This window comes from Artemia sp. Qi Xiang Cuo, chromosome 18 (assembly GCF_049724085.1).
Source record: "Artemia sp. Qi Xiang Cuo chromosome 18, ASM4972408v1, whole genome shotgun sequence".
NCBI lineage: Eukaryota > Metazoa > Arthropoda > Branchiopoda > Anostraca > Artemiidae > Artemia > Artemia sp. Qi Xiang Cuo.
In genome coordinates, this window is record NC_142811.1 from 34,236,247 (window position 1) to 34,260,540 (window position 24,294).

Genomic DNA, 24,294 nt, shown 5'->3' on the forward strand with positions numbered 1-24,294 from the left:
TCTTCATTTTAAGTTTTAATGTCACTCCTTCCTTTCATTTGAGAAAGCTTGCTTTTTTTTATTTTTTTTTTATTTCCTCTTTAACTTAGATCGAATTTGACCGTTCTGATCATTAATGCAATTGCAGTTTTTCTGCGATGGCACTTCTGATCTTTTTGAGAGCAAGAAGGCCTAAAATGACTCAAACCGGTGCTTTAAGAGAATCTGATCCCTTTTTACCCCAGAAAAGAGTTTGAGAAGTCAAAATGTTCGTTCGAATAAGATCCTTCCAAATATTCTTCAGTCATGGGTGGACTACGATTATTCCTCGAACAAAAATTAAAACGGATCTTTCCCAACAAGATGCAAAATCTCGTTTACATAGCGAGGTGAGCATTTCTTTACACATAGAGGTGAGCACTCAGCACAATTGTTCTGAGGTCTTTAAGTATAGCCTGAATACACATCTGACCTCCTTGGAACACCCTCAAGTTGCCTTTTCTGTTTTAATCGCTCTGAAATATATCAGCTCTAACTGTCATCTTCCACTTTCTTTACTGTCGTCTGTCATTAGTGATATGCTCAGATATTCAACTTTTCTCTTTTGATCTTCCACGATTCGCCGAAGCCACACCATCCATACATTCCCGATCCACTTTTTACCCGACCCAAATAATTCGCGACAAAATAATCTTACACAAAAAAAAAAGAAGTAAAAGAGGAATTTATGCTTATAAATAGAAAATAGGCAAACAGAAACTAAATTTTGTTGAATATAACTGATTACAATTATCAAATCATGCATGTTTATAATGCCAAATTTGTATTCCGTAGCCTATATAAAGTCCCTAGAAATCTAAACACTTCTAAACTTGAAAACAGAATGAGTTTGCTCTGAGATGGGATCCTTACTTTTTTTTTGTTCAACAACATCGTCGGCTGGGAGGATGATTGTCGTATTAGGCATCTCCGGCCAAAATTGAGTTATGAATGCCATCTAGTGTAAAATTTTGCGTAGAATCTGAATCTGCTTTTTGTTTTGCTCTACTGGCTACCGTTCCTGAGTAAAAGACCAAAAACCATTTGTCGTATCGGACATTATCGCTGATAATCCGCTAGCGAAATTGTCGTATTGGAAAATTGTCGTATCTGGCTGTTTTGCCGTCACGCACTTCAGAGAAGAAGAAAATGGCGCGTCCAAGGAAAAACTTGGCGAGGGATTTTGAAGCAATTTTTGATGAATTTGGCAGGTAAAGTGTCGATTTCTTCTAGGCCTCTGCACCCTATAGTATAGTATAGAGTAGGGTCTCTGCACCCTATAGTACAGGGGGAGCTACACTGCACCTTTACCCAAGAGTATATCAAATAGGCTACCTGATTTGTTATGATTTTTGGTGCATATATAGTTTGATTTGGAAACAGCATTGAATTAGGAATATGGTTCTATTCCTAGATAACAGAATTGTCTTGTCTATTTACGCACATTATTGTACCACTGCACCATCTCATAATGCGATTTGCTAATTTGCAGAACTCAAAGGAAGTATCAAATTTTCTTGAACAAGTAGGCTAGCCTAGGCTATTTGATTAGGCTGAATATTTTAGCCATATGGATTGCTGAATGTTTTGAATGCATTGATAGTTAATAGTAAAGTCTAATGACAAATACACAATTTAGTTTAAGCATAGCCTAGGCTAATTCTAGAAAATACTGCCCAATCTTAAACACATGATCCTATAGGCCTTGTAGGATACAAAACCACTCAAACATAAATAGATTCAATCCCAGACATGTGCTGTAAAGAAAAAATAGGCTACTAGGGTTTGCTAACTTTTCTTTAAGCTTAATTTTCAGTATAAAAAAGTTTCTGAGATCAAATTGAGCTAATCCCAACAAGGTAATCTAAATCTATACATATGCAAGACTAAGAGCTTGCTTGGAAATATAGGCTCTATTTGAATCAAATTATGCTCGGTTGCTTGTCCAAAGTTAGTGATTATCCAAACACCAGGGGTGCTTGGATAATATACCCAGTTCTTCATCAGCAGCTGATGTGTATTACCAAATAAAGCTAGTTTAAAGAAAAATCAAACTGTTTTGTTAAGCCTAAAGGTGTATCTGGCTTTGTGGGGGAATAGACAAGGAAATAGAAAATCTAATGGTATATTTCCTTTTTTTCTTTATCTGATTTCTCCCCTTTAATAAATATTAGAGCTAAAAATATGTTTTGCTATTACTAGGCCTAGACTAGTCTATCCTTACAAAGCCTATCTTTAGTCTACTGAAAATTTCATTTTCCTGACCTGCAGTTCTTCACTGAGCCCATCGCTGGAGTAACCACTATAATTTTTTTTTTCTTTTACAGCTCTGACGAAGACCTTGAGAATTCTGACGAAGATTCGGAATATGCACCGAGTATTGCTGAGCGCTCATCAGCAAATGAACCGAGCATCATTTCTTACAAAGACGAGTCAAGCTTTGCTGATGCAGGTGAAAGAGTTCTTTCCGATTCCCCGTTGCCCTTGGTTTATGTTTCGACTGATTATGGACAAGCTAATCGGAATAATGAAACTAGTTATTTTGAAGATGTCGAGAGAGGTTCAAATTCTTTTACAGAGCCTGTAGCTGGAAATAGGAATGGCACAGAAGGCGTTGACCCTGGAAAAAAATCAACGAGAAAAAGATTGAGGAATGAAAGCGAATGGATAAAAACTAAGATCAAGACAGCAAATAATGATGGGACTGCCTACGTTAACCCCAAGACTAAGAAAACGCATAGCAGAGTCCGTTCTGTGCAGCCTTCAAAGTGTACTGAAGATTGCTTCTACGAATGTCACAAAATCCCACCCGAAAAAAGACAGAATGCTTTTGATAATTTCTGGAAATTGTCTGCTGAAATGAAGAAAATGTTTTATCTGAAAACCACAAAGTGCCTGCCTAAGAAGAAAAACAAAAAACAAGTGACAAGGAGGAAAAACACCTACCAGTATTTTGTTGTCATCAACGGAAAAGAAAGGCAGGTTTGCAGATCTTTTTATCTGACAACGCTCGACATAACCGAGAGGAGAGTGCACTACGCTCACGAGCAGAAGAATACCTGCGGAACGCCCACGCCTCCAAGGAAGAAGATCGCCAAAAACAAAACATCAGAGGAAGACATGGACTTCATACGTAACCACATTAACTCCTTTCCAAAGATCGAGTCCCACTATCGAAGGGCTGAGACTTCCAAACAATATTTGGAGTCTAACTTGAACATGGCTCGGATGTATAGCTTATATTGTGAAAAGTGCGAAGATGAGGGCCGCAAGAGTGCCTCAGAAACTGTATACAGGAAAGTGTTCAATACGGAATTTAACTTGTCGTTCCACACACCAAAAAATGACCGGTGTGATTTGTGCGAAGAATTTGATGTTGCACGCAGGAATGGAATTACGGTATCTGACGAAAAACGAGCTATTTTTGAAAATCATAAAAGGTCAAAAGCAGAAACCAAAGTAGAAAGAGATATGGATAGATTGCTTACCAAGCCAGTCCTCTGTTTTGATCTGGAAAATGTATTTGCATTGCCAAGAGGGAACGCATCTTGTTTCTTTTACAAAAGAAAGATCAATACTTATAACTTGACTGCTGTGCTGCATTACAAGGACAGTGCTGAACCAGATCCAAGTAAACAGACGAAAAAGGAGATCTATTGTGCTCTCTGGTCTGAGTTGATTGGAGGGCGGACCGGAAATGACATTGCAAGTGCAGTGGCGGCTATATTGTCAAAAGTCTTTTCAGGGCATCCAAATATCAAAGAGCTTATAACGTGGTCTGACTCCTGTGTCCCGCAAAATAGGAACAGTATCATGAGCTACCAAATGCAGGATACTTTGAAAAAGCTCCCCCATGTTCAGTCCATTACAATGAAGTTTTGCGAGCCAGGACACTCATCGATCCAAGAAGTGGACGCTGTCCATAGTGCCATCGAACATTACTTTGCTAAATTGGAAATTCATTCACCTCTGACCCTCACTCGACTTATGATTAAAGCTAGGAAAAAGGAACCGTACATTGTGATCCAAATGAAAAGATCTGACTTCTTAGATTTTCAGAGCTGCTCCAAAGAATACAAAGGATATTCGAAAGTTCCCTTCACAAAAGTCAAGGAACTGAGATTTGTTTCAACTGAGCACAAAAGAGTGTATTACAAGGAGAATTTTGGCTCTGCCTCACATGAACTGGTGAAGATTGCACCCGAGGCTGCAGTAGTTAAAAAAGGAAGGGGAGTCTCCAAAGTTACTGTGATTGAGGAGTTACTTGAGCCAGGCCCACTCCCTAGGCTCTCTTCCTTGCCTGAGGAAAAGATCAAGGACGTGAAAAGCCTCCTAAAGTTCATGCCGCTGGAGGACCAAGCATACTACAAAGCATTTTTCGATAAAACATAAAAAAGTAGGTCCAGTTTCGTTGGAACGATGTTTCTTTGTACCCGAAGTAGTGCTGAGTTTTTCTTATGCTTTTATATTCGAAATTGATTAAAATTTAAAGCTTGCAAAACTGAGTTCCTAAGAGATAAGACATTTACGCTGCTAGTTTTCAGAGCAAAATTGTCGTATTGGTTTTCCGTAAAAAGAAATTTCCGCGAGCGTTTTGTCGTATCTGTTTTTCAACAAGCAATATCTCAATATCCAGTTGCTCCAGCTGTTGTCTTTGTTATTCTATGATTCTTCTTCTGGTTTTACTGGACCTTCCGAAATGTTAGTGTTTTTTTTGACTGCATAAAATGATAAATCTTAATATTAAAGCACATAATTATTAAATTACCTTTTTGTCCAGGTGCTGGAAACCGACCACGCTGTCCTGGTAAACCGGGAAATCCAGGAATACCCTTTTCAGCATTTTGTCCTGGTAATCCCTGAGGACCTACTAGACCGCTATCTCCTTCTTCTCCGATGTCACCATTTCGGCCTGGAAATCCACCGGGACCACGTAGTCCCTTTTCTCCTTCTTCTCCCTAGAAAAAATTTATCAAAATAAAACCTGCACCATTATTTACGTGCAGGTAATAAAGAGCAAAGGTTTGACGTGTAGCAAACACAAGATAGACTTAATAATTATCAAATCAACCTTCGATACACAATAACACAAAAGCAACTTCAATAACACAAAAATACCCTCCTATAAGTAAACATAATCTCCTATAATCTTCTATGAGGAAAAATAAATGACTTTGAACAGCCAATCCCTTTTATCAGTTACAATCAACAATGTGTTTTTGTAAACTTGCGATTCTGACGCATGTCCTATAGCTTTGAAATTTACAGTAAGCCCATCCAGTGTTACCAGATAGGCTTGTTTTCCACCCCATGGGCTTCTTTCAGCCGTCAGGGGCGGGCTGAATTTTGGAGTGGGCGTGGGGCGGGAACGTGGTTTTTTTTTTTTTTTAATGGACTTATTTTGACTGAAAGTTTGGAACAGTGCGAAAATTTCAAAATCACTGTGACTCAGCCGTGGCTATACATCAAAACGATAAGAGTCCTCCTTTAACGCATGGAACGCTTTTTATTCTGCATCGCTTCTCATCTAGGAAATTAATTTCCGCATGGCTGAGATGGCTCTAGTTTTAGGTCTTAGGTTAGGATGTAAGCAGAATAGTGCTAAATTAAGGGAAAATACTTGTGAAGTTTCTTATTCTAATTGCTATAAGGAATTTCATTGCTGCTCCAATTAAGGCAAGACTTGAATTTTATGCAGATCTGTCCTTTTTTTGAATTATTTGACAAATCTCCTGGCCTAACCTTTTTGTGGCCTAAGCTAGGCTAAGTCTAGAATTGGGGCTGTTGCGAAAAAATGATGTTAAGAAAACAATTTATACTTTGTAATATGCAGATTATCCGAGTTATAATGGTATATACCTAGAGAAGGAAACATGTTAAGAAAACAATTTATACTTGATAATATACAGAAATAATTGTTGCTTATATCTTGCTTGTAGCCCTGCTATACATTACCCCAGGCCCTTCCCCTTAATGTGCAAATACATAACTGAAATTCGTCCAGAGTACCAGTAAATTTAATCAACAGAGACAAAACAAGAACCAGAAAAACAAGTGATGGGTGGCAGAAGGAATTGGGAATATATAATTTGGGCTATATATTTGCACATTAGAGGAGGGGGTTAGGGGTAAAGTGTAGCTGGGATGCAAGCGAAATGTGTAAGCTACAATTATTCTGCATATTAATAATTGTTTTCTTAACGTGTTTCCTTCTCTACATGTCCTTCTCTAGACTGTTTTAACTGCACTTTTTAATGCAATTTTACAATACTTTACCTCCTCACCCCATAATGTGCAAATATATAGTCTGAATTATATATGGTAAAATTCCAGACAAGCTACTTTTTGCTATCTTGGGAAGGGGTTAGGTTACGAAAATGATACTTTCTGGGATGGGTTTACGGACTAAAGTACGTCCTGGGAAGATATTTTGAAGTAGCCAACCCATCTCTACTCCTTTGCCCTACAGAGGGCACTAACCTTTGATGACCTTTAAAAAATCTTTGTTTTATAAAACTGAAAACTTATAGAATAGACCTTCTTCTAAAAAAAAAAGTAAAAGATCAGTGTTTTCAGCCTTACAACTTTACTCAATCCAAACTTGTGAAGTTTCAGAGATCCGAAAATGCTTTTCCTAAATTTAGGAAAAAACCTTGCCTATCCAAACTCTGAACAACCGCTGCCCAATTTCGTCTTTTTGAAGAGCTGCAGGGGTTGATACTAAGTCTCCTGTGTAGGATACTCCGCTCATCTGCAGTGTCTGTGACGGCTAACATGGCTTTCGAAATCAATTATTTGCCACCAGATCAAGTTGATTACAGACATGAGTTCCTGATTGAACTGGCAAAATCTAAACTTTCAGACACAGAGAAGAGCGAGAACAAACTACGGTGTTTGGTGTTCCTGAAGATTACAACTAAAGCGGTGTTTAAACAAATGCCTCCTGCTCTTGATTCACTCCTCAAATTGAAATTTTTTATCCCATGTGATTTGCTTATCTCAGTTTCTACCCCACTTTGGGGAGTTGTCATTGAGAATTGTTGCGACTACCGATCTCAGTGCCCCAAAGAATCAGTGGAGGAAGCTGTTGGACATTAATTGGTCATTTGTGTGTGGAAGAACAATCCCCAAACAGTCCTCTCAGCTCTGGATAGCTGTCCTACATTATCTTGATGCTGTTGGGGCATCTCCTTTTCGTGAGTTAGTCATGTGGGCATTGCCTCTGTTGAGTTTGCCGATTAGCAATGCGATAGTGGAACGATCCTTTTCTATGATGAATGTCGTTAAGAGGAAGCTCTGAAACCATATGCCCATGTTGAACTCAATACTTGTGTTCAGGCTGTGGTTGTCAGCATGTAGCTCTTGTTGCTTGACGTTTAAGCCTACAAAGTGTATGCTGCTTTTCAATAGCGATATTTGTAATGTTTGTGAAGTAAAAGAAACTGACCAAACAACTGATGTAGTTGATCTAGATAATATCCTAGCCTTCTCTGAGTCTTAATTCCCTCAGTGGCTTATGAATCTAAGTGCCTTTCTTTTTTTTTTTTTTTTTTTTTACTTGAACGATAAAAAACTGTGTTTTTTTGTCATAGGCATTCTCTCGGTTAGCCCTGCCCAGCCCTTTTCTGCATTTTTTTTCTTAATGATCGGTCTTTAGCTGCACGTATTATTTCATCTTGGGTTCCCCCCTAGGGGGCGTTTCCCCCTTTTTTCGAAAAAAGGCAAATTTTCTCAGGCACTTAACTTTTGATGGGTAAGACAAAACTTGATGAAACTTTTATATTTTAAATCAGCATAAAAATCTGATTCTTTTAATGCATCTATTAGTTTAAAAATTCAGTTTTTTAGAGTTTCGGTTACTATTGAGCCGGGTCGCTCCTTATTTACAGTTTGTTACCATTAACCGTTTGAAAATGCCCCAATAGAACGAACTGATTCAGATGAATTTTATTTACAGCTACAGGAACAAATAGACAGTGTCCTACGTAGAAATATAGTATTTCTATTAGTAGGTTTTAATGCCCAGGTCGGTAGAAATAGAGATAGATAGTATCCTAGCCTAGATAAATTTGGAAAAGAAAACGTTATTGGTTACAAACTGTTCCAACTTTATAGATATAACAATCTAGTTATAACCCATACAGTGTTTGATCATAAAATGTGCCATAAATTAATATGGTATTCATATGATGGTAAGACTGCTAACCTTACTGATTATGTCATTGTAAACCGAAGACTGGCAAGATCGATACAAGATACTAGTGTATATACGAGTTCTGTTATTGATGATAAAAGTAAAGATTACCATCTAGTAGTGTCTAGGGTTAATCTACAGCGAAATTTAGGAAGGGTAACTACCTTCCAGGAATTTATGACATTGGTAGACTCCAGGATGAGAATTTGAAAGAAACTTTCCAGAAACGGTTGAATACAAAACTGGAGAGTTTAAAATTTGACAATGTAGTGTCAAGGGTCTGGGTACCGTCGGTCAAGAAAATTCCCATTAAACATTAATGGATATTGAAGATCAATTGCAAAATAGCACTACTACGGCGTTCGCGGTAAACAACGCAGGCCAGGTCGCGGGGTGCCTGGTTCGACAACTATGCAAGCCGTCCGACCAATTAAGCCTCTGAATACTGACGCGTGGAATGTTCGAAGCTGCAATCTGGAATACACGCAGGTACTACTTTTACGTTCTGTCCAAAAGGCTCACCATCAACGATACTTCTTCATTTCAGCTCTACAACTCGGGCCCAACTGATGGCTCGGGCCAACACGGAGTCGGATTCTCTGTAGATGCTCCTACTGCACTGTGTGGTGGCCTGGGAACCAGTCTCATCTCGTATCGTGACAATTAGAGTCAGAGGCCACTTAAGCCACATTAACCATCATTGCAGTGTATGCTCCAACAAGGGACAACAGCGTTACACTCAAGGATGCCTTTTACTACGACCTCAAAAGGACTATCGACAGGAGACCGATGCGAGGCATGCTCTTCATCGCCAGAGATTGGAACGCTCGATTTGGCAGAGCAGACCCTGATGCAGCCACTGTAATTGGACGCTACACTGTTGGCGACAGATACATTAATGGAGAAAGGTTTCTTCAGCTTGCCAGGTACAACAATCTACGTGCTACTAACACTCTCTCTGAACACAAGAAACTACATCTCGTTACATGGCGCTAAAACGACGGCAGAACATAAACTCAGATTGATCACATTCTAGTGAGCAGGTGATGGAGAAGCTCCTGCTTAGATACCAGAGTATAAAGATGATCTGATGCGAGGTCTTTAAACGGGTCTGATCACTATCTACTTATATGTAGAGTCTGTCATCGTCTAAGCAAACAAAGGTGACAGAATAGAGCAAATCACTTTGACGTGTCTAAATTAAGTTGCCCAGAATCCAAAGCTGAGTTCGAGTTGAAGCTCGGCAACCGATTGAAAGCCCTGAACCATTTGTCTGACATTGACCAAGAATGGGCACAGATAAAAGCTGCTACCCATAATGTTGCTGAAGAAGTCCTTGGTCAAACCAACTGGAAAAAACGAATCTGGATTTCTGTCAGCACCGTACAGCTAGTTGAAAAGAAATGTCCCCTCGTAAGTAGTGCAAAAGAACCCTTAAAAACAGCCCGAAAAGCAGATGAACTATTAACCAAACAGGACCGAGAACACTACTGGTCAAATATTTCAAATGAAATCGAGCTTGCGTCCAAACATCATAATAGCAAGAAAATATTTGAATTGCTAAAAGAAGCAACCGCAAAAGCCCCTTCAACAGCTGATACGCTGAAAGACAAGTGCGGGAAAATCATCCAATCCGAAGAAGGACAATTGGAACGCTTCCGAAAGACTTCTCTGAGCTACTGAACCCTGTCAAAGCCTCATGTGATCTGCCTCCTTTCTCGGATACTGCTAGGGAACCTGGAACCACCGAGTATCGCAGAAGTACTAAAAACGCTTAAATGCATGAAGAGTAACAAGACACCAGGAGAGGATGGAATCCCTTCTGAAATATACAAGGCTTCACCTACCCTATTATGCCACCTAACCGAACTGTTTGCACAGGTCTGGACAACAAAAGCTTTCACAAAAGAATGGAAAATATCAGTCCTCTTTCCAGTCTACAAAAAAGGGGACAAGACTGATTGCCGAAATTATAGAGGCATTTTCTTAATTGACCAAGCAATGAAAATCTTCTGCGCCATTCTCTTGAATAGATTTTAAGATATGCGTGACAAGCTAATCCGTCCTGATCCGGCAGGCTTTAGACCAGGTAGGGGCTGTCCGGAGTAGATACTCAGGATCCAGCTCATCCAGCAAAAGTACAGCAGGTATCACCTACCATTTTTCATCATGCTCATTGATGCCACTGCTGTTTTTGATTCCCTTATCAGAGAAGAACTATGCAGGATTATGGCTGAAGATGGAGCACCAAAGGACCTCATCGACATACTCCGTTGTGGATACATGGATACTGCAAACTGTGTCCGTATCTCGGGTAACAATACAACCAAGTTTTCAGTTGAATCTAGTGTCAAGCAGGGATACACCCTATCGCCCACATTATTCAACTAAGTGATAGACGGGGTATTGAATAATGCCCTGTCCAAACACAGGGGAGTTGTCTTGGTCAACTATATGGCTTTCCTCAAACCCTGACAGACCTGGATTTTGCAGACGATGTTGCCTTGGTTGGAAACCACAGCCAACGGCTTACAAGACACGATTGATCATATCTCCAAGATTTTGAAGCGTATTGGGCTTACCATAAACAGCTTCAAGACTAAGCTGATGGCTGTCAATCATTCTGCTCCATATCAAATCATCGTGGACGAAAAACCAATTGAAAACTTTGACAAATTGAAGTACCTTGGGTCCATTTTAACGCCAGATGGTGGAGCTGGTAGAGACATTTCTGCCCAGATATCAAGGGCTTGAGGAGTCTTTACCAGTCTGAAAAAAGCGCTATGGGCCAGACGTGAGATCTCAACAAAGACCAAAGTCTTGGTGTACATAGAATCCGTGCAAACTCTGCTTCTTTACGCCTGCGAGACAAGGCTACTAAAGGCTGTACAAGCTAGAATTCTGGACGCGTTCGATCACCGCTGCCTTTGCTATATACTCCAAATTAGCAGATGGTCTAGAATTACTAATCGCGAAGTAAGACGCCGCTGTGGTCAGACTGAAGAGCTATCCTCTCCATCAAAAGACGTTGCCTTAAACTTCTCGGCCACAACTTGCACTGACCCTAAGGTACGATATGTCGAGACGTCTTTATCTACGAGCCAGAACCATCCTGGAGTCGACTTCCGGAGGGACAGGTGAAAAATGCTTGGCAAAAGTTCAAGGAGGATTTTTAGCCACGAGGAGGCTTCCATAGGCATGGTAGGAGATGGGGCAGAGACTGGCTGAAGATCACTAGGGAAGCTGCAACCGACAGATTGAACTGGTCGTCGGACGTAATTCCAAAGTCCGTTGGTGCCGGGTAGGACAGTTCTTCGTCTGGTTCCCGTCAAAAGTAAGTAAGTAAGTAACGTAGGAGATGGGTGGAATAAATATAAGATAATAGTTTTTGAAGTCTCTGATGAAGTTTTAGGGAAAAAAAAGTTAGAAACGCAGCTAGGAACATTAGTGAAAATAAATTATGTTTAAAAGAGAGGAGGAGGGGCTTGTACAAGAATTACTTGAGTGATAGATCATATGAAATTAAGAGGAATGTAAAGAAAGTAGAAAAAAAAATTAAAATATGAACTTAGAAGATGCCAAATGGAGGCCATGGATAAAATTGCCGAGGATCTGGAAGATGCAGCTAGAGGACATAATGGTAAAATATTGTACTGGCATGTTAATAAATTGAGATGGAGTAGTAAATTTAGACTTTTAATAGTTAAAGATAGGAACCGTGCCACAATTAGTGAGAAGGAAAGAGCTAAAGAGAGACGGGCAAACCATTTTAAGAATGTGCTAAACCATGATAGAGTTAAAGCAAAATATATAAAAAAAATGTTTTTTAAACTTTGGATATTATTTATTTTGTGAGGAAGAATTATTTACAGCACTGAAAGGATTTGGAAACGGATGGAGTTCGTCCGGAATGAGGCAAACTATGTCTGCTGACCACGTGCCTCTGGATATGGGGTTTTCCCTAACTAAACGGTTAATGGGCAGCCTCAACGTGATGAGGTGGGTGGAGCCCACCCCAGGGACTCTCAGTATCTAGGCAAGTCCTAGCTCTAATTAGATCCCAGGCCCAGGGTCAGTTGGGCCTGCAATCCTCCACCCGAAAATTTTAACGCAACGTTAACGATGCACGTCCTCCAGCACGTCCCTGGACCAATTTCAGACCATCGAATGAACCCTCTTCACCAAGATGGAATACGCCTCGCCACCTGGAACGTACTCAGCCTCAACTTTCCTGGAGATGAATCAATGCTTGCCTTCGAGCTAAAACGCTTCAATGTAGCTGTGGTTGGGCTTACGGAATACCACCTTGTCGGTAGAGAGTCCGAGGATATTGGTGAAGGATATCACCTGATCTGGTCTGGAGACCCAAAAAGAAAGACAAATGGTGTAGGCCTCGTGCTGAACGCCAGAGCCAAGAGATGCCTTCTCTCCTATAAACAAATTGTGGATAGAATACTGATGGCTCAGCTCCAGCAGAAGCATGCAAAATGGACAATTATTGTATGCTATGCTCCCACCAATCCCAGTCCTGCAGAAGTGAAGGATCAGTTCTACTCAGAGCTCTCAGCGATCCTGTCTAGAGTCCCACCCCACGGAATTGTCACTCTACTGGGAGACCTTAACGCGACGGTGAATGACAGGGAGGGCGTATGGAGAAATGTTCTCGGCCCTGTTACTCCAGATCCACTGAATAACAACGGACAAGGATTCCTCCAGCTCTGCAATAGGCATAATCTGGTCATATCAAACACGCTCGTTCAGAGACGAGTTAGACACAAATACACTTGGTATAGTAACGACAACCAGACAAAGAAGATGATCGATTATGTTATGATCTCGGATCGCTGGCGCTCGTCAATAATAAATTGCCGGATTAATAGGTTGGCCGATCTGGGGAACACAGGTCATAGGATGATAATCGCCATGCTGAGGCGATTATCATCCTATGATTTATGCGATTATTTAGGCGATTATCATACAGCCTCCCAATATCGATCTGAGCAGTCTGGTGACATCTGAGATGCAACAGAAGTATGCTCTCAATATCTCTAACCAGTTTAGCTGCCTCCAAGTTCTGGACGACCCTGAAGTAGCATGGAAATCAAAGATAACATACTCGATTCTGCTGGCAATATCATTGGCCGTAGCAGACACAAGAATAAACCCTGGATATCTCAAGAGACTCTGATCATGATCGAGGTGCATCGGAAGGCCCACTTAGCATAAAATATGCCAGAGTACAATGGCCTACTCAATGGATTACTCAATGACCTGCGTAATAGCCTACTACACAGAGATATGAAGACCTTTGTTGACAAGAGAGCCAGTGATCTTGAAGATACTGCTAGGAAAGGAGACACCTGCTCCTTGTACAAACACCTTCGCGAATTGACGTAAGGGAAGACTTCCACCGTGAGCCGTGTTTTGTCTGCTGACGGCGGCATGCTGGATGACGAAGCAGGCCAACTCTCCGCCTCGAGCAGTCCCTTCTCAACGCTTCTGAACGTAAAGGCAGTTGCTCATCCCAACCCAGATCTGATTCAAGCAGCCATGACCACACCCAAGGCTACTTCCAACCTTCTATCGCAACCGTTTACCACCTTTGAGATTCAAAATGCTGTAAAACATTTAAATAACAATCGAGCCCCTTTCGTCTGAGGTATTTCTGCAGAACTCCTCTGGTACGGGGTGCAGCGATGATTCTGTGGCTCTGGCTAATCTTCTCAGCTGTATGGACGACGGATAGCATTCCGAATAACAGGCGTGCTGGCATCATATTGCCGCTCTGGAAACGCAAGGGCAGCCCTCAAATCTGATCCAACTATCGTGGGATCACGCTTCTCTCCATTACTGGTAAACTCTTCACCATGTCACTCCTGGACAGATGCTCCAACTTTTTGCATAGAAGAGGAGAATCCAGCAAGCCAGGTTCATGCCTGGCAGGTCGACGACGGAGCAAATTTTCACTATGTGTCAGTTGGTCAAGAAGACGCGAGAGTTCCACCGAAAAGCGTACATCGCATTCATTGACTTTACGGCTGCCTTCGATTCTGTTGATCGCCATTCACTTTGGCTGATACTGAGAACTACGTGACTACCCCAGAAATATTGTAAGCTTTTTGAAAAGCTGTATGACGATACGGAGAGCTGCGTGCAAGTAAATGGAAGACGCAGTCCCACATTCTCGGTGAAGACTGGCGTCTGGCTAGGTTGCACCACCGCTCCCGAGCTCTTCAACTGCGTCATAGACCATGCAATGACCAGCACGACAAATCACATTCAGTTCGGAGAGCCGATACTCTCTGATGCTGACTTAGCGCTAGCTAGCACCGTTGACATAGCGCTAGTTGCGGACACCGTCGAAAAGGTTGCCAAAGCTCTCCCGGTGCTCTCAGAAGAAGCCTCGAACGTTGGACTGAAGATCAACTGGCAGAAAAAACAAGGTTATGCTCCTTGAGCCCCCCACGTCCCATTCAACCGTAAAGGAAGTCAACATCAGAAGCAACCGAGTAGATGTGGTTGAAGACTTCACTTCCCTGGGATCTATTGTGTCGAGGGGTGGCTTAATCACAAAAGAGCTTACATCTCGAATAGCCAAAGCGTCGGCACTTGTTGGGAGGCTAAGCAGCATCTGGGGAAAGCCAAACCCAAGCCGCTTTACTAATATGTGCATTGACAATGCGTCAGTCAGCACCGTGCAGCTGTATGAAGCGGGGACGTGGCCAGCTGCAAAATCTATCCTCAGCGCCGTCAATGTCGCACAGACGAAACCCCTCCGAAGAATCGAGGGACTCCACTGGACTGACTTCGTTAGCAGCCAGACCCTCCTGTCACGTACGGCACAAACTCGTTTCTTGACGCAGCTCACCCAGCGTACTGTTCGGTAGTACGGCCACCTCCTTCGCATGTCACGCGACGCCTCAGCACGGGTCACATTCGACTTCAACCCCACCCTGCACGGATGGAAGCGACCCAGAGGACACCCCCCCCCCAACTAGGTGGAAAGACAAAGCTGTTGAATTTCTCGCCCAAGCCCACATCCCGGTGGAAGAAGCTGCGAGCCTGGCAAGCAATAGGTCAACCTGGAGGTGCCTGGTGGGATCGTTCTCTACGCAAAACCCTCGGCAGAAGCCTTAAGTCAATTCAAGTAAGTCAAGACTGAAAGGATTAAAAAATAATAAGGCTCAAGGTGCTGATTGTGTGGTAAATGAGTTTTTTAAATATGGTGGTTATGAAGTTAGAAATAAGCTACTGAAAATTATGGATATTATTTTTGAAAAGGGGAAATACATGGCAACTTTAGGAAAACTCTAATTCAACCCCTCTAAAAGAAAGGGGATAAGAATGAGACTGGCAATTATATGAATGAATGAATGAATTTTATTAATAACCTGTCTTACAATAAACAGAAAAAGACAGAGCACAAACTAGAAAAGAAAGAAAAAGCAAAATCTGGCAAGAATAACAAATACAAAAAGAAAGAACTACATAATAACATAACTATTTGAGAAGGTGGGCCCACTCGTGATCCAGAAGCTCTAGTTTTTTCACGTAATTCTGAATTACCTCCTCCAAGGCACTCAGAGGCTCAACAATTCAATATTTCACAGCAATATGGCGGTTTCTAACAAAAGGCGGCACTTGAAGAAGATATCCGGCATACTTTAAAAAAACCCACCTTATGTCTTTCTTTTTTTTTGAACTCCGGAGCTTCCAAACAGGAGACAGGTACATGACATGAGGCAAAGCTACTGCATTATAAAGACGAGCCAAATATTTATGACTTGAATTGCGACGGCTAGTGACAACACCCGCATAGGCAATGCGCACTTTTTTAGAAAGGTGTTCAATAAGCTAATACTGGGTCCCTCAAAGATTACAACCAATCAGGAGGCCAAGGTACGTAATGTAACTAGATGGTGTTATGGTAATTCCACCAAGCCTGACTGTAGCATTATCTTCAGGGCAATTAAAAAACAAAACAGCAGACTTTTCTACATTAAACTGCAAACCAGTATCAGTATAATTTTTATCAAGACGCGAAAAAATATTTTCTAATGAAAAAAGCAATCGAGACAGATTTAAAAGATTATCTGCAAAACCCAGAAGTGACAAGTCAATATGCTTGCAAATACAGCTCGGAGAGACAACCTGTTGTGTATCATTAGCACTGTTATTATACAAAGTAGGAGAAGTTATAGCCCCTTGCTTAATTCCCTTAAGTACGGATATCTCCCCACTAAGCTCACCATCTTGCCAACGAACACGAAGCTTGAGGTTCCTATACATATCACGTAGTGACCTTACAATAGAAGAACGCACGCCTCGCTTACACAGCTCAACCAAAATCTGGGCATGAATCCCAGAGTCAAAAGCTCTCCTGACATCATACTGACCTAAGATCAAAGTTTCTCGCGAGAGATGAGCATCAAGTAATATGTTAGCAAGAAGATAAAGTACATGGGTGCACCCCAGGCCTTTTCAAAAACCAAACTGGTGTGGAGGCATCTCACACTTATCATAAATCTCATCAAACAAAACAATCTCGAATAGTTTAAAAATACTGAAGATATCGTAACTGGCCGATACGAAGAAGGCTGTTCGGCTGGCTTCCCCTTCTTTAATATCGGTATAACCATACCCAGACTAAAGCCACTCGGGACTATAGAGGGTTAGCCTGGTTTCTGTAGGAAGCAAATTACTTTTTAGACTTAGTAGATACAGTTTTAAGTGAGGAATACTTTGGTTTTAGTACGGGGAGAGGATGCGTCGATCAAATTTTCACTCTTTGATAAAAAGTGCCTGAGTCATCGAACCCCTTTTTCCCTCAGTTTTATAGATTATGAGCAAGGGTTTTACTCTGCTGATAGAAGAGTTTTAGCGAATGTCCCATCCTTGCATGGTATACCAGATAAATAAATTAAAATGACTAGTGCTATGTATAAGAATAACATTGCTGTGGCTAATGTAGGAAATGGGGTTAGCACCTGGTTTTGTATTGAATAAAGAGTTAAGCAGAGTATTGTCCTATCCCCTTTTATAATAATAATAATACTAATGATAATAATATATTGAAAACCCGTCGTATACAGTAAATGTACAATGACAGAGTATACAAAATAGTACGAAAAGAGGAAACAGAAAGAAAACATACTCAAAAATAAAAACAAAACCAACAACTTCTTCGAAAATAACAGCAAAGACAACAACTTCTGAAAGGCGAAAAAAAAAGAAAAAAAAGGGAAGCAAGAGGGAAAAATAAACAAGCAAACTTGCCCACTCGTGTTTTAAAATTGCTAGTTTTATTTTTGCCGGCTAATAAGTATCTCAACAGCTAGATTTGGGTCAGCTAGGTTGTAGCACCGAATCAGAAAACTATTTTTTTGTCATGGTGGCAATTTTAATAGGTACTTGGCAAAACGGAAAAACAAAGAGCAGATTTTAGACTTCACGGTTGGCCAATAATTTCTAGAAAGTGGTCACATATAATATATGTGGCAGAGCGGTAGCGTTGTAAATACTTGCCAGTAGTGGACGGTTAAATCTCAGAGTGGATTTAACGATCAAAGTATAGGAGCTGGAAATTTGCCGTTCAAGATGTGAGATCAGGAGGGAGCGGGTATTCTGTAATGAAGTACCTATTGGCAACCCCAGATATACTATTTTATCAACTGGTTTTACTGAGCAATCACCTAGAGTGACATTAATAGGAGGGTCATTCTTTCAATTGTAAAGCAAGACTTCTGACTTTTGGGAGTTAAATCTCAGACCGAGTTTCTTGTAATTGGACTGAAGACATGAGAATATTTCTGAAAGGCGGGTAAGCGTCCGGTTGAGATTCAGAGTGTCATCTGCATAGCATACCAGGGAGATGTCAATGGAACTGAGAATCCATGATGAAGGACATCTGTCTTGAGGCTCAGTAATGTAGATGTTGAAGAAATTAGAGGATAAAACTGTCCCCTGACGGGCACCTTTACGGACTGGTATCAAAGCTGACCGTGGGGCTGGTGGAAGGCCTTTATCGGGAGGGAGCTTGAGTCGCACGCGAAGGCGAGAGTAAAGATCACGGACAACCCGGATGATATTTGAGTTCACTCCTCTTTTAGCTGAGTTTAGCAACATAAACGCATGAATCAATGAATCAAACGCTCTCTGCAGGTCTAAGCCACCGATCGCTAGGCTTTCTCCTGATTTGTTTGCATCCAGGAGTGCATATGCAACGATTTGGAGATTTTCAGCACAACCAATACCGTGTTGGAAACCGAATTGTCTTGGTGAACTGCAGCACCGTTTTTCAAACTCACCTTCGAATAAAAGTTCAAATAGCTTGCAAAGAGAAGTAGCAATCGTGATTGGACAGAAAGAGGAGCATTGCATGGTAATTTTTCCTTTTTTAGAAACTGGCATAAGATCTCCAATTGAGAAAGTGTTTGGGACAATACCCTGAATGAGGATAATTTGCATCAGGAGAGTTACGTGACTATTGAGAGCGGGCCCACCACTTTTTAGATGGAGTGCGCTGATTTCATCAATCCCGATAGATTGTTTAGGTTTTAGGCGAGAGATGGCCTTGCACACAGCTCCCTTTGTTACAACACAATCACCCTGGGGACAACTTTTATATGCACCATTGTGTTGGATTTTGTCCTAAGGAGCACAGCAAAGGCAATGGGAGAACACGGAATCAATTGGGGAAACAAAACTCTCCTAAACTTAGATTATTCTGATGATTCAAGCATCCTAGAAGAAAGTGTTAGCAAATTGAATGAGTTTTTAGAGGTCTTGTGAGTTCAGGGTACAAGAGTAGGTTTGGAAACTAATGTTAAGAAGACTAAGTCTCTAAGACTAGGAATAAGTGAAGGTGAAGAGGTGATATTGAATAACGAGAAGATCGATCAAGTGGACAGCTTCACCTACATGGGAAGTATTATATTAGCAAAAACAGTGGGTGCAGGGAAGATGTTAAAAGTAGAACAGCCATGGCCCATGGTGCCTTTTACTGGTGAAAAAAGTTTGGAAGAATAGAAAAATAAGTCTGCGAACTAAGATTAGAATTTTGGAAACTACAGTAAGGACAGTGGTCAAGTATGGTTTTGAAGCGTGGGCGCTCCGATAAAAGGGAGGAGGATTTGCTAGATTTCTAGAGAAATTGCTTACGGATTGTTCCGGGTATCCAACTGACTAACCTTATCTCAAACAGTAATCTGGAAGAAAAATGTGGTCCAATCCCTCTCTATTTTAGGGCTATAATGACAGAAGGGATGAGATGGCTAGGACACTTTCTGCGGATGAAGAATGACAGATTGCCAAACACAACTACGCCAGCTCCTCTTCCATCCAATCTATTCAAAGTCTCCCTCTTTACACCCTCCCAGGAAGATTTTTTTGTCGGTCAACCGTCTAGGGCCAAACGAAAAGCAGGTCGTCTAAGAATGGAGTAGGAGGATTTTGAAAGGAGAGATTTAAGGGAAATAGGAATTTCTTCGGAGGGTGTAAATTGGGAATTTGGGGATTTACTTACCTAGGTAGCATTATTAGTAAGGACAGTGGGTGCAGTAAAGATGTTAGATGACAAGGTCCAGGGTGTTTTCTTCACTGTTGAAAAAAAAAACTTCGGAAGAATAGGAAGATAAGTCAGCAAACTAAAATTACATATTGGAAGCTACATTGATTACAGTGGTCAAGTATGGTTCTGAAGCGTGTGGGCTCCGATAAACGAAGGAGGATTTGCTTTGCAAGAGTCGCTCCTTACTTACAGTTCGTTTTCATGAACTGTTTTATTTATTTCTTATAATTTTAGGTTTTAATATTATACTCTAATCTCCGTTGATCTTTTCCTAGGATACTATTACTAAAAAAAAAAAAAAAAAAAAAAAAAAAAAAAAAAAAAAAAAAACCATCATCCGTTTCTTCTCTGGGTTAGACGAACCAAACATACTTAATGGCCCAAAGTATTGTTTAAACCTAATTACTTCCAATTCTTGTTCCTTGGATATGGAAGACACAGGAATCAAAGTATATTTGTATCTGATTTAAATCCGAAGTGGTTTGAAAGTTTTTAAACTGGAAGATCTATTAAAGTGATGTTAAATGATTTTATTTCTAGTCAGTATTTTATCAAAAGCGGTTTTCCGCAGGGTTCTATTCTAGGCCCACTGCTTTATCTTATTTATGTTGATACAATGAGATTCTACGTGCCCTGGCTTGTCTTACTTCTTTCGCAGATTATACTGCTTTTACTTCTTATAGTCGTTGTGTTGAATTTTTAGCATAAAAGGTTAATAGTGTAATGGCTCAACTTAATACATTCGCTAATCTTAGCCTTTTACCAGTTAATGTGAATAAAACTAATTTTATAGTTTATAATAGAATGTGAACACCGATTGATCTTAGTGGAATTTTTTTTTTGAGAGGAGAGCCATTGAATCAGGTAAATGGTGTGCGATTTCTTGGTTTTATATTGATAGTAATTTATCTTGGAAACGGCACAGAGATTTAGTTGCTTCTAAAGTGACTCGAGGAATTGGAGTTATTCGTCGTTTGGAACATTTTCTTCCGAATAAAATTTTGCTTCTTTTATATCGTGCAATAGTTTGTTTTCTGGGCTAGTAATTTCTACTCTAATTATAAATGTATCCAAATTTTACAAAATAAAGTGGTGATAATAATTGTAGAATATGTGAAAGACTCTAATGATACAGAGAAGTGCTATAGAAAGTTGAGAGTGGTAAATGTTGGACGGCTCAGGGATTATCAGGCTGCCATTTTTTTGTATACCAATGTTGGAATGATATATGCAAACACATTTATTCTCATTTTTATAAGGTAATAGTTGCTTACAGCAGTATAGTACTAGAAATATGGATGGATAACCTTGTGATTCAGCATAGGCAGAATTTCTATCACCATTTACCATTTGGAAAGTGCTTCCGCCGAGTATTAAAGGCGGCTGAGTGGTCTTTTTTTTTTTTTTTTTTTTTTTTTTTTTTTTTTTTTTACGCGAAATATTGATTTTTGATATTTATTTTATTTATTATTATTATATATTTTTTTCTAGTTATTTTGTTGAACATATGGATATTGATTGTTTTAGTCGTTCGTCCTCAGAGCTTTGTTTCTTCTTTGACGGCTATATGTTAAATGATCAAATGGCGTTTGTTTTTTCTTAAATAAAGTTTATTTCAATTCAAAAATCAATTCAAGTCTCAAATTTTCTATCATGTATATTTTGGTCTCCAATTTTTCTAGCGCATCAGTTTCAGCTAGTGGTTATCCCAGTGGTGACCAATGTAAAATTAAAGTTATTATCAGGATAAAACTTTTATGATGTTTTTTTAAAGCAATTATAGGGATTTGCATTAAGTCTATCAAATCCCAGGTGGCCTGAATACATTTTCTTCTCTTATTTTCCTTTAATCCTCTTGCCTAGGATAGGAAAATCGGCTCACTGTTTTCTGGATTTCTGATGCCTTTGGATCTTTTGTGTATCAAAATTATTTAGCTACTTCCCTAATGTTAGCTCCCAAAGGGTTTAGAATCAGCCCATAAGACCAATTTTAGTTTAAATAGAATTTCCGTGTGAACACAATGGAGGATAAAAAGAAGTTGCATTCTATCAACATTGTTCATGGTGAATTAGTATAATTGTTGTTCGAAGGAGTTATAGGTACTTACATCAAGTCCATCAAATCCAGGCGGTCCTGGATCACCTTCTTCTCCGACCTTTCCTTGTCTTCCTGTTAATCCTCTTGCTCCATCTTCCCCTGGATAAGAAACAAAAATTTCAAAAAGAGGATAAAAAGTAGTTACCTTTTTTCTTTTGTTGTAAGAGGGTAGCATATTTTCGTGTTATTTGCTTTTATTTAGTTTTCTCGTTTTCTTTACTTTGACTTGAGGTGTCTATTGGACATTTTAATTTTCTAATTTTTAAAGGTTAGTGTTATATATATATATAGCTCTTCGTTTAATATAATACTGAAGACGGTTCAATGGAGATCCTTGTGGACTTAGTGGAAAAAACTGTTTTTTTTTCTTCTCAATTTTGTTTCACTGAATAAAAATTTTGCTCTGTGTCTTTTTTTTCTTTCATGTCTTTTTTGTCCATTATATTTATTTAGCGTACAAAATATTTAAATCAAAGTTACCACACCTTTATCTACTTAAATATAAAGTGAATGTGTGGTGCCAAAACTGAACGGCTGCTCAAGTCCCCAATTAATGCAGCAAGAATGCCTATGGCTAGAGGTAAACTGTCTTGATTTAAGTATAGGTATATTTTATAATTCATAAAAATTGAACAAGTTGTTATAATTTTCTACGGTCTCTTAGTTGTTATCCTTGGATCTCAGAAATACTCTATGAGAAGGATATGAGAGGAATATCCGTTATCCTATGAGAAAGAGGTTCATTAAGTAGCTGGGATTAAAATAAATGTAACCTTTTGGTTATCGCGTGAAGGCTCTCGGTAAGGTATTATCTTATAGTTTTGGGAAATATTCGTAAATCAAAACACATTTCAGTTTTATAGATTATGAGCAAGCGTTCGATTCTGTTGATAGAAGAGCTTTAGTAAAGGTTTTATCCTTGTATGGTATACCAAACAAATACATTAAGTGATTAGTGCTATGTAGGAGAATAACATTGCTGCGGTTAAGGTAGGAGATGAGGTTAGCAGCTGGTTTTGTATTAAATCAGGAGTTAAGCAAGGTTGTGTTCTATCCCCCTTTATATGGATTATTTTGATAGACTTTGTCTTAAGGAGCACAGGAAAGGCTTTGCGAGGTTTTGCGAGTTCAAGGTGCTAGAATAGGTTTTAAAATTAATGTTAAGAAGACCAAGTCACTAAGGCCAGGAATAAATTAAAATAAAAAGGTGACACTGGATGACAAAAAGATTGATCAGTTGGGCAGCTTTAATAATCTTTCAAGTATTATTAGTAAAGACGATTGAAGCACTGAAGATGTTTAAATTAAAACAGCCATGGCTCCGGCTGTTTTTTCACAGTTAAAAAAAGTTTGAAGAAATGGGAAGATTAGTCTGCAAACCAAGATTTGAATATTAGACGGTACAGTGATGACAGTGGTCAAATATAGTTCTTAAGCATAGGCACTCCAAAAAGTGGATGAAGATTGCTAGATGTTTTCCAGAGAAATTGCTTAAGGATTGTTCTGGGTACCCGGCTTACTGACCGTATTTCAAACAATAGGCTATACGAAAAATGTGGTTCAATACCGCTCTCTAGGGCACGCTGTGCGGATGAAGGATGACAGATTGCCGAAGATTGTTCTTTTCGGCCAACCATCTAGGGCTAAACGGAAAGCAGGTCGTCCTCGTCTGGGGTGGGAGGACGTCATAAAGAAAGATTTAAAGGAAATGGGAACTTCATGGGCGGGTGTAAAAGGGGAGGCTTTGAATAGATTGGGATGGAGGATGCGCGTGCGTAGCTGTGTTGGCCTCAGGAGGCTTGGTGCTGCGGTGAGTTGTTAGTAGTAGTAGTAGTAGTTTCAAGATTCTTAACGTAGGAAGGTGCAAAATTTCTGGCGTTGATTTAATGTGAAGTCCCGATGCTCCACAACCTAGAGAATCAAGCTCAATCTTGAAAGGTCTCATGGTTTCAGTAGTTTGAGTAAGGAGGGGTTAGAGTGGTAAATCAGATGGAGAAGCGATTTAGCATCAAATTGCAAACAAAGCTTTGACCTTCGCTGCTGTAAGGCTAGGTAATAATAGGGTGAGGACTGCTAAAGCTAATGAAAAGAAGCTTGTACTGCTAAATACTTTCAGTTTCTACAAAGAGAAGAGGCAACAAAAAGAGAAGTGGAAAAGAAGGCAAAGGAGACCGTCCTAATAATAATTTTAATAATTTATTTATTACCCAGGAAAACATTGTACAATAAGTATTAGAATGTGGAGTAAAAATAAATTAATACATAAAAATACAAAACATACAAAAAAACAAAAATATTAGCTTTAGAAAAAAAGTTAAAAAAACGATTGTGAGGAGAAAGTCTATCAAGCTTTTCCAACTCTAATGCTATGTCATTATACTAACGGTTAAAGGATATGAGGGAAAGGGAAAAGTA

The 24,294-nt window shown here is 39.8% G+C and overlaps 1 protein-coding gene across 1 annotated transcript in view; it reads right to left on the minus strand.

The window, feature by feature from the left end:
- The window catches only part of LOC148941432 (uncharacterized), a 364,996-nt gene that overhangs the window by 48,524 nt on the left and 292,178 nt on the right, over positions 1-24,294 (minus strand). The window contains exons 22-23 of the mRNA XM_089104420.1: positions 21,890-21,978; positions 4,787-4,976 (exon numbers count right to left, since the gene is read on the minus strand). Of these exons, the coding sequence (XP_088960546.1) occupies positions 4,787-4,976; positions 21,890-21,978 (279 nt within the window). The remainder of the gene's footprint in view (positions 1-4,786; positions 4,977-21,889; positions 21,979-24,294) is intronic.